The 14,584-nt window shown below is 47.6% G+C and overlaps 1 protein-coding gene across 1 annotated transcript in view; it reads left to right on the top strand.

Annotated features, from left to right (window-relative positions):
• Positions 1 to 14,584, top strand: part of DOCK1 (dedicator of cytokinesis 1) — a 455,243-nt gene that overhangs the window by 397,036 nt on the left and 43,623 nt on the right. The window contains exon 37 of the mRNA XM_012807800.1: positions 2,904 to 3,023. Within this exon, the coding sequence (XP_012663254.1) occupies positions 2,904 to 3,023 (120 nt within the window). The remainder of the gene's footprint in view (positions 1 to 2,903; positions 3,024 to 14,584) is intronic.

The raw sequence follows: 14,584 nt of genomic DNA, 5'->3' as shown, positions 1-14,584 counted from the left end.
AGAGATGGATGAGTGGATGTATGTATGTATGGATGGATGGATGCAGAGATGGATGAGTGGCTGGCTGGCTGGCTGGCTGGATGGAGGGATGGATGTGCAGGTAGATAGATGAGTGGATGGATGGATGTGTGGGTGGGTGGGTGGACGAGTGGATGAATAAATGGATGATGTGCTAGTAGAAGGATGAATGGAAGAATTGCTGTATAACCTCTAGTCTTATATTTCAGAACTCCAGTAACTCATTAGATTATCTTTCTCATGGTTACTTTATAAAAATTTTAAAAATTATGAAGTGAATAAACAAGAACAGTTAGAAGAATTAGGATTTGGTAGGTTAACCCACACACAAGTACAGCACATCCAAGGAATCATGTTTCCAAGTCTAGGCCAGCCTCCCAAACACCAAAAGTGAAATGAAAGAAAAGTGACCAGAAAAAATGACATGAAAATGGGCATTAAGCAATGGCACTTGGGGAAGGGAGGTTAAGGAGGACACTGTGTGATGGAGTGAAACTCTGGTCAGCCTCTTCCAGCCTCGTGCCCAATCCTGAAATTTGCGATAGTTTCCGTAATGCAGAAATACCAGGCTGCTCTGGAGACATGTTAGTATAAAAAGTTACTCTGCTGGGGAAACAAGAGGCCTTATGGGTAAGACATGCAGAGTTCAGCTCTGGCTGGATTTTCATTAGGTGTCCCCACTGAACTGCCACATAAAGCTCTCCTATCAGCACAATCTAGAGAGACAGAGGTTCCCTGGGTAGGTGGACATCAGCCATCCCATGATGAATTCTGATGGCCTTCATTCATTAGAAACCCCAAAACAACATGTTTTTGCAAATGTGCAGATATTTCTTTTACCCCAGAGAAATTACGGTGGGATTGAGAAATTGCTCACTCAGCCTTACCCCCTCTCTCATGCACGTGTGAACGGGGAACACATCTATGTGCATAAACATATCATCTGTTTAATCACCAGCTTTATTGGGTACAGATGGGTTTGTCACAAACTGCATGATGGTTTGTTACACAACCACAATCGATAGGCCCAGTTGTATTATCTTTTCCACGGGGGTTCTGAGGTTTTCATTTAAATGGCAAATACTACATAATACCTCTACGCATCTTTTACCCTATTACATTGTACAGTTTTTTCTTAATGTTTTGATATTACTATAAATGTGAATTCATGCTGGTTAATCAACTCACTAAGGAGCATAATTTATATTGTTAGGAAAATTCTTCAGTATGACAAATACATTCTTGTTTGTTAACTAAAAATCCTCAGATAGGGTTGTCTTTTTGTGTTAAGCATATTTTTGGTCAAAGACAAGAGCAATAAAAGCATTAGTTTTTAGCCTCATAATCAAAACTATTTCACCTCCACACTTAAGTTGGAAGTATAGAGGATTTTTGCTTCCCTATTCAGTGTTTTGTTGTTGTTGTTGTTGCAAAACTGATTTAAATCCAAAGAAGTCATTTGAATTCTGAATGTTCTTGTTCTTAATTTTATTGTAGTTACATTTCAGAATCATCTAAAGCTTTTCCTTGTATTCCCCCAACTTCCAGTAAGTGTAGACCAAACACCAGCTATGTTGTACAAACTCCAAAGTTAATGAGTTTGTTGTTTCTGTTTGTAGCAGGAATGTGCAATTTTTAGGTGAAAAATCTTGCAAACCAAATAAAGGTTTCTCATTCCTACCTGCCTTTTGTACGTTCAGCCCAAGGCATACTGCTTGGCACAATGGAGCGTCATTCAGCCTCCATGCTCTGCACCCTGGGATCCCACCTGGGGTGCTCTAGGACCCCAAGTAGGCAAGGGCATGTGCCAGGGAAGGGGCCTGCTGCTGGATCCCTACCTTGGGGCGCAGACTGCCTGCTCCCCGCTGTGCGCTTTCTTTGTAGCACCCTCCCTGGCCTGTGCTAAAAAGAGACAAGCCTCATCTCCTGGGGCCAGCTGCTTTGCAAGCCCATTCTAATTATGTCCTCCAGCGAGCCTCCCCTGAGCACCCAGTGTGACCTTCGTGCCTCCCACCCTCAGGTGACTATGAGATCTTTCCGCAGTATTCTTACATGTCATTATCCTCTTGCATGCAGTTGCACTATCTTGGGGGCTCCCGGAGGTCAGGTGCTTTCTGCCTCCTCTCTCACCTAGTGAGAGGCACATAGTAGGGCCTCACCAACTTTGTCTTGAATTTGATCAAACCCTATACATAATGCTGTTGATTTGTTGGGCCGAAGTTCAGGAGTTCACATGTTTTATCTGTAGATTGGCCTTGCCCTCACTCCAGCCAGCATCACCCCAGTTTCTGAGACCCCTTCAATCTACAGTTTCCACAGTCACTGCACCGTCACTTCCTGACTCTGCCCTAGGCCCCGGCCTAGGGCTGAAGGCACAAAGACACCTCCCTGTCTTCAAAGAACTTCATAGCCTATCAGGTTCCTTTCTTGATGACTTGTAGGAGTGAGCCAGGTACCTTCTTTGCTGCTAATTAAAATGTTGAGCAACATGGACCCCAGAGCCCTGGGGTGCCTGAACTGAGACAGCCCTGAATCACCTCATTCAATCTGTCCCAGCATGTTAGGAGGCAGCATAGCAAGCTGATGCTTCTGCACTTTCCAGAACCTGCCAGGTTTTTCTTCTGCATAAACCTGGCCACAGCTCTGCCTCCCTCTGGGCTTTCATCCCTCTGGGGCCTCTGGACAGAGGTGCTGCCCTCCTGGCAGCCTGATGGCAGCAGCCACATGGGTCTCAGGATCAGGGCTCGCTCTTGTGTCTCTGGGATCGGGCATGTACCAAACACAGAATTTGCGCTGTGTCCCGACCCTCTCAGTGGGCAGTGACGCTGTGGGATGCCCCCGCCCGTCACCCTCCCAGTGTCACTGACAGTTTGTTCTTGCCTCAGTGGTCGGAGGACGTGTGTGCCGCCCACCTCACACAGCGGGACGGGTACCAGGCCACAACCCAGGGACAGCTGAAAGAGCAGCTCTACCAGGAAATCATCCACTACTTCGACAAAGGCAAGGTAAAAAAAGGAAAAAACTCAAAAATGCAAGGTTCTTCAATTTTCTTTACATGCTCTTACGTATGGTGCTGTAAATGCACTTTTTAAAAGCATCGTGTTTGTAGAACCAAAAATGTGTTACAAATTATATACTGAAGTGTTGTATGCATGTTCCTTCAGCTCGCTCTTAGGAATAGATATTTTCTTTTAAAAAACCAATAGCCCTTTTAAGGATGGTCTGTTGAAAGTAAAGACTAGAAAAGCACAAGTACCTTCGTCAGAGAGAGCCGTGTCCAGGGCTCTGGTTCCAGGTGCCCTTAATGCTCATGTGGTCACTTGACAGCTAGCGTTTTTCCCTTGTCACTGAGAAATTCGTCCTGTCATGGGATGGACGCTGCTTTACCCTGGTGCTTCCAGATGAATTGGCATCAACAAAATTATAGATTCAGTCGACTTCTGCTGAAAGGAAACCTGCCATCATTTTAATCAGCAGTATTATATTTTATCACTGTTGTTCTTGTGATTCAGATTTGTAGTGACTATTAAAAAGAAGAAGAACTGCTTCAGCTTCAGAAGTTTTAAAATCTGCCACCAAAATGACATCAGAGGTCCTTGCATGGCCTCATTGGGCTTCTTAACTCATTTGAGAACTTACTTTTTTTTTTCCTCTTTGAGAAAAGGGACCAGTGGAGTCCACGCAGACACCTGCGTTAGTGTCCCAGGACTGCTGAAACCTAGCACCACAGACTGGGCGGCTCTAGACAACAGAAATTGGTTCTTTCCTAGTTCTGGAAGGCACAGGCCTGAAATCCGGACACGGCTCTCCCAAGGCCCTGGGGGAGAATGTGCTCCGTGCCTTTTTCTCAGTGCTCTGGGGTTGCTGGCAATCTTTGGCATCTGTTGTCTCGTGGACGTATCTCCCCAATACTGCCTCTGTCTCTGCATGTTCCCAGCATGTGCCTCTGTGTCTAAATGTCCGTTTTCTTATGAGGACACTCACTGCTGGATTAGGGGCCACTGTGCTCCAGGATGACCTCATCTTACCTTGATTACATCTAAAGACCCTGTTTCCAAGCAAGACCACATCCTCATGTCAGAGGTTAGGACTTCACATATTTTGGGGGGTTCATAGCACCACCCACAATAATGGCTGTACCACGAAGGGATGGTGACCGTTGACATCAACCAAGCCCTTTGAAAACAATGATACTTAACAGAGTCCCTGTGTGATCACAAGCTTGGGATTTCCCTTACATTTGGAGTGACTATTAGTATATCTTATTTGTTCCCTACTGCCCTTGACACTGGAAAAAGAAGGCCAGAATCTTCAGCATAGCATGTGGCCTGGCTGAAGGCCACTTGAAGTAAAGATCCAAGGTGTTGAGTGGATTACACTCAGTCCTGTAGTGTAATCACTGACAGTTTGCAGAATGTTTTATTTTTCATCAAAATGAGATGCTTTCATGATTAAGGCCAATTACTAAAATTGTATTAGTTTAACCAGGGAAGTCCTGTTGCTCAGCCACTGCTTATGAAATGTAGCAGAGACTCATTCAATCCTTTCCCCGGTGGTTTCACGGCTCAAGGTGTTCTGGAGAAGGATGACCAGGTTCCAGGAAGAGCACAGGGCAGGAGTTGCAAAGTCTAGGGGGGCCTGGGAAGTCCGAGGACTAACGCTCGTCACGGCTGCCAGGACATGCACCTCTGCTGATGGCCGCCACCCGGGGCACCTTTTAGCACCTCACTCTTTGCTGGTGTTGGCCCCGCCACCTCATCGCACACCATTGCTCCCTCCTGGCTCAGGCCTTTCTGACCACTCGGCTCCTTCGGGTCCTGAAATGCGCCAGTCCTTCCTGCCTCCGCCCAGTGGGCTCTTGCTGTCCTTTTCTAGCTCATTCCTCCCCATCCCCTCTTCTCCAGCCCTGAAAGTGTCTTCTCCTTTTCTTTTAAGGCCCTGACTGGTCTGTGTTGATCGATGTGTGTGTGTATTTCTGTAGTGAGTTCCTTCCCTACCACATACCAAATGCTCAGAAAAGTGCCTGGCACATGGCGCTCACTGGGCATGTGCATTTCACAGCAAGCTGTCCTGGCAGGACAGCTGGCCTTCAGTAAATACACTGAAAACAAAGTCTTGCTTCGGTGCCCGTAGCTCAGTGGTTAGGGCACTGGCCATATACACCAGGGCTGGCAGGTTTGAAACTGGCCCAGGCCTACTAAACAACAATAACAACTACAACAAAAAAATAGCCAGGCATTGTGCCAGGTGCCTGTAGTCCCAGCTATCTGGGAGGCTGAGGCAAGAGAATTGCTTAAGCCCAAGAGTCTAAGGTTACTATAAGCTGTGACACCACAGCACTCTACTGAGGGCAACATAGTGAGACTCTGACTCAAAAAGGAAAACAAAAACAAAGTCCTTTATTTTTAAGCAGTTGTAGCCTAATCTCTTTCTCTATGTAATACCAGTTCATCAAAAATAGTTCATGTGAGTGATGTCAGTTTGGAACAGAGGTTTTCAACCAGGATCTGCAGGAAACATTTGGATTTCACTACGGGGAAAGGAATGGATGGTGCTGGAAGTGAGGGCCTGAGCCCAGGGATTCTGCTAAACATCCTATAATGTGCAGGGCAGCCTCCTCCCCCTCTACCCCTACCACAAAGAATTATATAGCCCAAGTGCCAATAGTGTCTAGATTGAGAAAACCTAGCTTAGCGAAAGTGAATTCAAATGACAAGATATTATAAGCAGCAAAAGGAGAACTGGCAGAAGGAATGTCCTCTGATGTCCCCATGTTTGGTGGAGATAACTATATGTAATGTGGTCACTTGGCTGCCCTGGAGTCAGACTGAGTTTAGGAGCGTGTCCTCTCAGTAGCTGTGTGGATAAAACAGATTGAAAAGTCGTTTCTGAGAACCTGTAACATCTCCACAAGAATGTTACAAGGAGCGAGGTCTGCTTATCCATCTAGAACTAAGGTGAGGCTGAGTACAGGTGCTGAACAGAGTCTGATACAGTGAAATTTGGAGCACCTGGGTGATTAACTGCATGGCAAAAAACATATTCTACCATCAATAAGCATTAAATTTTCTGGGGAAAATAGTAGTAGGAAATAATTCTTCATGTTCTCTATCAGTCTGAATGGGCTAGAATATGGAAGAGTTTCAACCTCTCGAAATCCCCATGGCTCTGATCAACACAGGTCTGTTTCTCACAAATGGTACACATGCATTGTCTCTCGGAAGCCCAGTGAGCGGAGCATTGTCTGCAGAGGAATGCAGCCAGGACAGGGGCAGTCAGAAGCCACCCGCCATTCATGCCTCTGCCTTGAAAGGACACCTGAGGCTCTGCAATGTCATTGGCTGACCCAGGTCACATGGCCACACCGAGGGCTGGAAAGTGCCCAGAAGGGCCAGTAATGTGAGCAGCACATTGGGGCACTTTGGCATTTCATTAGATAAGTAGGTGGATTCTAGTCACCGGGCAAAGTTAATCCAGAGATTACCCAAGGAAGATAGCGTGCCCATCACTGCCCCAAATAGTGCAGCTTCCTACAGAAGGAACGGTGAGAGAGAGCTGTATCCTAAAACTCGGTGCTGGGCTGCGACCCTGGTTTCTCTGTAGGGGGTTTCTTTCTTCCATTGGAGAGAGTGCAGGAGCAGCAGCTGGCGACTGGGGCTTCTTGTTCCGTACAACTAGAATGTAGAAATCTCCCCAGGGGGGTAGTGGGGCAAGAGGGGCCACAGAAGAAGATCAAAGCCGGACACTTGTGCTGGATTTACAGTCACTTTCATTTGGGAAACAAAGCTGGGGCACAGGTATCCCCGCCGTGTTTGGGTCCCCACAGTGATTTGAGAAATAATGTTCTTCCTGCCTTTTCTAAAAACAGTAGCATAAGATAAATGGCCAAGGCCACTCACTGCTGAAGATGAAAGAGTTGGATATTGGGAGGGCCCAGGAGCATAAATTTCCATACTTTATTCCCTCACGATGGCAGGTATCTTAGCAGACAAAAATATTTGAAATGGCTCGGAGTTTATCAAGGGCCCTGGTTGGCAGGTGAAGCGACCTTGATTCCTGCAGGGGCCCCGGAGCAGCTGGGCCCCAGAGCAGCCAGGAGCAGGGCTCTGACCCTCGCTGTCCAGTACTGAGTTGCCAGCCACAGTCACTGGGCGTTTGTGGTGTGGCTGCTCTAAGCTGGGATGTCCTGTCAGTGTACACCATACACGGTACTTTTAAGACTTAGTGTGGAAAAACAAACGTTCTCACGGGCTGGTTGTGTGCTCCCAAGACTCATGTGTCCTATCTACCAGTACCTCAGACTGTGACTTAAAGGAGGGGAGTCTTTTGAGAGGTAATTAAGGTAAAACGAGTTCATTAGGGTGGGTCCTAATTCAATTTAACTAGGAGGTTAGGGCACAGACACACAGGGGAGAGCAGGTGAGGGCTCGGGGAGAAGGCGCCCCTGCCAGCCCAGGGAGAGGCCTCAGCGGGGACCAGCCCTTGCCACACATTGGTCTTGGACTCCTGGCTTCCAGAACCGTAAGGAGACAGACGTCTATGGGTCACGCCCCCAGTACCCTGGTCAGTACTTTGTTAGAGCAGCTCTGGCTCATAATACAAACATTATGTCGCATTAATTTTTGTGTTACTCCATGTTGAAATGATAATAAAGTATTTTAAATATATTAAATATTACTAAAGTTAATTTCATCTTTTTTAATGTCACAACTAGAAAATTTAAAATGACGTAGGTGTCTCATGTCATGTTTTTATGGGACGGTGCCGCTCTGAGCCAAATGCTCTGTTCTCTAAGCACCAAAGACGTTCCCTAACCAGCATCTCTGTCCACACCCTGGAGGGTGAGTGCACGTCCTCCAGGGCCAGCGCAGGCAGCCAGAACTGCTTCTGTGCCTGCCATATATACTCCTTACACTAAAGGGATATTTAGAAAGTTAAAACAGGCCAGGCGAGGTGGCTAACGCTTGTCATCCCAGCACTCTGGGAGTCCGAGGTGGGATACTTGCTTGAGCTCAGCAGTTCAAGACCAGCCTGACCAAGAGAGAGACCCCATCTCTTCTAAAAATAGAAAAACTATTCGAAAGTTTTGGCAGACCCGTAGTCCCAGCTACTCAGGAGGCTGAGGCAGGAGGATCACTTGAACCCAGGAGTTTGAGGTTGCTGTGATCTAGGGCACCACAGCACTCTACCCAGGGTGTTGGATTAAGACTTTCTCAAAAAATGAAAAGTTAAAACATGTCTAAAAGAGAGAGGAAATGGGGCCAAAGCCAGGAGGGAAGAGAATTTATGTCAGAATGTCAGGGAAAAGCAGGGTAAAAAGCACCCAAACCAGATATGTTCTTGGTGATCCAATGCCATTTCTGTACTTTTGAAATAATTGTCACAAATGTGGTCATCACCAAAGGGAATTTGGAAAGAAGGGCGAGGTGGTGGCTCTTGCGGGCCCTGGACATGGACAAGGCGAATGGCGGATAGGGGAGGAGTGAGGTGGGAACAGGGCTGGGTAAATCATAAGAAATTGAGGAAAAGCAACAGAGCTGTGTTGGAGCAAATTGAGTTGTCTGATACCTACTTTGGTATTAAAATTCAGAATTTTGCCCCTCCGTGATGTTGTTTTCCTTTGTGCTTTGACCAAAGCGCATTATAATCTCAGTTTTCATTTCCTGGATTTGAGAGGCTGAGTCACGTTCTGTCTGTGACTTACGTGTCAGTTTCCCTCACTATCGTTCTCACTCTACGATCTGCCCCACCTTGGCCCAGGTTCTGCCTTGGGGGCTGCTGAACAATCCAGGTCTTTGGGCAGAAGGGTGGGCCGAGTTCCCTCACCCACACCCAGGTTCCCAGGCCGAGATGCCTTGTCACTCCACCTCCAGGCCCCCGCCCTGGCCTGTTTCTGCCCTTCTGCTGCCTCGGCCACCCATTTGGTTTCTAATAAAATGGTCTTAATTGCTTCAGAGACACCCAAACCCCAGGGGTCTCCATCTGCAGGTGAGGCCTCTGATTGTAGGGATCGAACCCTGGGGTCTACCCACTCCACCCTCAGCTCCGTGCCTTCTCCCAAAGGTGTCCGCTGCCTCCAGCCCTTTGGACTTTCTCGTGGTCTTGCCTGCCATGGACCCCTCCTGCCCTCTGGGCTGTCCCAATGCTCTGACTTACCTGGGCGTCCACCAGCATCACGTCCTACTTTCTCCAGGCCTTCTTTATGCTCTGTTGCTACCTTGGCCTTGCCTTGGAATGATTAATATGCATCCTGTGTCCCCTGCTTTGTGTATCTCAAACTTTCCATGGCCCCCTGAAACCCCTGGGGGATTTTGTTAGAATGCAGATTCTGATTCACTGGGTCTAGGGGGGAACCCAGGACTATGCATCTCTGAGCTGCTCCCAGGTGCTGGCCAAGGGGGTCCAGGGACCATTCTGAGTCACCAGGCTCCTTGAGAGCTGAGGCAGGGGCTCCTGTGTGCTACCTTCCTACCTCTGCTGAGGGAGCCCTGGGCTGCTCGGGGCCTGGGCACACGCTCCACTTTCTTTTTTTTAAAAAAACTTTCCTTTTTTTAGAGCAGTTTTAGGTTCAGAGAAAAATTGAGCAGAAAGTACAGTGAGTTCCCATTGTATCCCCGTCACACACAGGCACATACAGAGAGATACACACACATACACACGGTCTCCTGCTATCAGGGAGGGTGAGTGGGGTGTACTCAGCCAATGCCTGAGCAAGGAATCTCAACCCCGAGGGTAACAGGGATGCCACCACTCAGGCGTACCAGAGTCCCTTATATTGGCATATCATTGGTGCTTATCTGGATCCTGCATCCTGGAAGGGCCACAGAGCTCCCTTCTCCCCACGCCTACCCCTGCACCTGCCCCAGTGCAGACCCTGCCTCCCTCCTGCCAAGGGCTGCATCACAGGGACGGGATTTCTAAGTCTGCACCTTTCCTGGGTCTGACATGAACTTGACTTCAGCACCACATTCACAGTGAAGGTTGTAGATCGTACAAAGACATGTCCTTGCAAGAACAGAGCCAGCTTTCCCTGTCTAGACTCCTGTGTGTCTGTTAAAAATAACCGTCTTCAGGCAGAATGATGACAACAGTTAGCTGAGCGAGGGAGCGGCAGCAGGCACGCAGGGAGGGCCTCCAGCACCCACGCGGCCTCCTGACGTGTGTGAGGCACAGCTTCCCCGGCTTCACATCCTGAGTGTCCACCCGTAGCCCTTCGAGTGTTTAAATCACAAGAATTTCCCTAGTGTGATTTTACATTTATTTCATTTTAGGGTAAATAAAATTACAATTCTGATTTTTAAAAATATATTAAGGTAAGGGGACTGAAGACCTCAGGTAAGCTTGAAGACGAATGGTTACCGGGGTACATGAGATTATAGAGTGGAAAGTACGTGACACCCCACTGCCGCAGAACCGCCACTCAGCTGTGGCCGCCCTGACACAGCTCCCCAGCCTGCGGCCCGTTTCCTTGTGTAATTATTTACCTGCTGTGTGGAAATGATACACTTTCTAGATCTAATTCACTGCTTTAAATTTACATAGCTACTTGGAGGAAATAGAGGCTTACAGAAGGCTGAGCAGGTGTGTTTCCCCACACCCCCGACAGGCAGTTAAAGGAGCAGAGGACCCAGACCCCAGACCCTGCGAGGCACCTCCGTGTGTGTGCAGGGAGGGACACGGGTGCAGGTTACAGTAAAGTTTCTTCACCTTTGTGCTTTGAAACCAGCACAGCAGAATGGCCGTTCTGTTCCTTTACGGGGGATGCTCTGGCTTTTGAATTCTGTTATCTTTGTCTGTGTCTTCCACGTGGACACATTCCTCTGTTTTTGCTTTTCTACCTTTTCAAAAAGTTTTGAATGTCTTTCAGCCTGGCTTTGGTCTCTTCCTCTTTTTCACTCTCTATAAAGCGTCACTTCCATCTGTTTCCATTTTCATTCCTTGCCTGTCTTCCTTCCTGCCTAATAATTGCTCCTTGCTCTTTTTCTGTTCTGTTTCTACCTCCCGCTTGAGCTTTCCCCAAAAGCCTTCTGTTCGGTTTCATCATGGCAGACAAGTGTTCTTTTCTGAAGATACTGTGAATTGTCTGTCTTATTGTGTTTGGTTGAGGCCTAGTAATTTTCAATAAAGCCCTTAATCCAAGTACTTCACTGAAAATTACCAGGCTTCTCGATGGAGGATGAGAGTCGAAAATAGAAGCCCTCATGTAAGGAAAATGTAGTCGGAGTGGGGCGGTTGGTATCAGCCAACACTGAGCCACCTCTGGATTCAGGAAACAGCCTGGTGGCACTGACAGGTGCAATACAGAATTTATAGCCCGAGTGATGTTTGAAGCCCTGGGACTATTTTCAACTGGAGCTCTGTTTTCTTTTCCCTCAAAATAACCTTCCCTCAACAAAGTTCACACTTTGCCTTGCACCAAAGTAAAATAAAATTTAAAAAAAAGATGCATCTTGCATCATCTTGTGAACTAAAAATAGGGGTCTGGGAGCAAGTTTCCATTTTTGGTCAATGGTTAGATTTCTTTTCTAAGTATTCGGGGTGAAATTTTCTCATCCCATGAGTTCTCTTCAAAACCACAGTTGTTAGTAAGAGGAATTTCAGGTCAGCAAAGTGGAGCCCACTTATTGGTCTATTCTTGACATTTCTAAAATTTTTAAGTATCTGATAATTATCCAGAATCTGTTCGATTAGCCAGAAATTGGCCTAAATAGTCAAAGAGATCATATGTTCCTCATGACTTGCTCCTGCACAAAAGAATCATTTATTACCAAAGCATGAGAAAATCAATTTTTAGAATCAGTAGGCACTGCCTGCCCCACCCCGCATAGGATCAGTGACAAGTTTTTCCACTGACAAGCCCTCTGGGCAGGGACATCCTGTACCCACAAAGTACAGAGGTGAAGACAAAGGGCTGCCTCCGGGCACTCAGGTGTGGCGCTGGGATGCTGGTACAAGATAAATTACAAAACAAAGCCCACCTCAGGACTGTCACAGGTGGGCGCTGGGGCTGCCAATCCCATAGGTGCACAGTAGCTTCTACTGAGGTGGGGAGGATTTCAGAGAGGGGGGCCCATTTAAACTGGTTCCTGAGGAGTGAAAGGAGGTTTGCAGGATAATACCTGGGAAGGAAGGGCAGGAACCCCATAGAGTAGGAATAGCATCGGTGAGGTAAGGGCCCTGGGGATGGAGATGTAGGGGCTATCTAAGCCCATTTGGGCTGCTGTAACAAAACACCATAGACTAGGTGGCTTATAAGCAGCAAGTTCATTTCTCACTGGTCCCGGGGCTGGGAAGTCCTCAGAGGTGTCCAACCTGAAGCCCATGGGCCACATGCTGATTCTATGAGAAGTTTTTTTGCTCATCAGCTTTTGTTAGTGTTGCATATTGAGTGTGTGGCCCAGGACAGCTCTTACTCTTCCAACATGAAGGAAGTTGGACATCCCTGTGAGCAAAGTGCCCGTGGATTTGGTGCCTGGTGAGGGCTCACTTCCTGAGTCGTGAATGGTGCCTTCTCACTGTGTCCTCCTGTGGTGGCTGGGGCCAGGCTCTCTCTCGGGCCTCAGTAATCCCATTCACAAGGGCACCACCCTCAGGACCTAATCACTTCCAAGGCCCCGTCTTCTAATGTCATCACGTTGGGGATCAGGATCTCAACATAGGAATTTGGGGAGACACAGCATTCAGACCACAGCAAGGACTCTGTGGCTCGCCCATCAGCAGCCCTACATGCCTCCCGGAGATTTTGGCCTACAAGGAGCCAGTGGAGAGTTCATGAAAACAGAAGATAATAACTTCATCTCCCTTTTTTTCAGGGCATAATTCTGGCAGCATGGTGCAGCCCCCCTAGAGGGAGGGAAGGGGTCAGAGACCAGCCAAGGGACTGGAGCCGCTGTCTGGGCCTGAGATGTGGAGGTCCCAGCAAAGGAAGTGGCAAAACGGAGGTGACATTGCAAGGTGTGAAGTTAGCTGATTATGCAGTGTCTCTTAAATGGGGTCAAAGTCAGAAGAGCAAGTGCCTGATGGGGCGGGGGCACAGAACCAGCCTGAAGCTGAGGCTCCTTCACAGAGGGAGATGCAGGTACAGAATGCTCAACTCGTTGCAAAGAGCAGACAGGATGCGTTATCCTGTTAACATCTGAGCAAGGCAGGAGGTGTGCTGGTCTAGCACGGGCATGCAGGTATGTAAAAGAGAAAGTTAGGAGAGAGAGAAATAAGCCAGGTCTCTACTACAGTGACACTAGGAGCAGTAGAAAGTCCTGGACCAGGCTGTTGGTGGAGACATCTTAGAAAAATGTCCTTGAACACATTGTAGTGGATTGAGTAATGGCCACTATAGATGTATGTCTGAGTCCTGTGCCCGTGCCCCTGATTCCCTGACATCTCTCCAGCACAGCCACAGTCTCACCTTGCAATGCCACAGTCTGTCCTTTGTTGCTAATCCCTGCTCACCTATAGCATGCCATTATTTCTCCCGTCTTTAAGGCAAGTTCTCTCTTTTTGCCACTCCCCTGTCCAGCTACTGCCCATTTCTCCTCTTCTTTTCTCACTACAAGACCTGCCTGTTCTTGCTCCTCTACTTCTCTCCACTTCTTCTCCCTGGCCCCCTCCCCTGGGGCTCCTAGAGATTAGCTATGGGATGGAGTGAGTGGATAGAGCGTCCCTTTGCCTTCTAGCTAACGTATGGAGCAGAAGGCAGCTGTATCTTTTGCTGCCTGCTTTAGGCTCTTCAGGGTCTTCTTTGCAGAACTATGGAAGTCCTGGCCTGATGTCTGTAGATAAAAAAATCTTTTTTTTCCAGAAAGCTTTCTTACTCATGTTTTCTTCTAGGGCATTAAAAGCTGAGCAAATAGTTTTCGGTTTTGACTGCTAAGTAATTGGATGGGCAAAAGAAGCCATGTTGGTGAACATGAGTTCAGTGGTTAATGATTCCTCTGTAACATGGGCAAAGATTCCTGTGTACCACGGGCAGTGATCCCTTTATAATTCGAGTGGTGATCCCTTTATAATTCAGGTAGTGATCCCTCTATAACAGGTGGTGATCTCTCTATAACATGAGCAGTGATTCCTCTACAACTTTGGCAGTGATCTCTCTATAACGTGGACTGTGATCCCTCTGTAACTCAAGCCATGATCCGTCTGTACCACAAGGAGCAATTCCTCTATAACTCTGGCAGTGATCCTGCTATAACACAGGCAGTCATTTCTCTATTACATGGACAGTGATCCCTCTATAACTCCGGCAGTGATCCCTCTACAACTCAGGTAGTGATCCTTTTATAACTGGTGGAGATCCCTCTATAACTCAAGTGGTGATCCTTCTATAACACAGGCAATGATTCCTCTACAACTTGGGCATGATCCTTCTATAACTCAGGTGTAACACAGATGGTGATCCCTCTATACCACTGGTGATGATCCCTTTAAAACTCAGGCAGTGATCCCACTATAACATGTATGGTGATTCCTCTACAACATGGCCCGTGATACTTTGATTACACGGGCAGTGATCCCTCTATAACTCAGGCAGTGATTCCTCTACAACTTGGGTGGTGATCCCTCTATTACA

The sequence above is a fragment of the Otolemur garnettii genome, unplaced genomic scaffold, assembly GCF_000181295.1.
Source record: "Otolemur garnettii isolate 467f Iridium unplaced genomic scaffold, OtoGar3 scaffold00075, whole genome shotgun sequence".
Taxonomy (NCBI): Eukaryota; Metazoa; Chordata; class Mammalia; order Primates; family Galagidae; genus Otolemur; species Otolemur garnettii.
Note: the sequence above shows the minus strand (reverse complement) of the source record. Positions and strands in the feature narration are given on the sequence as shown.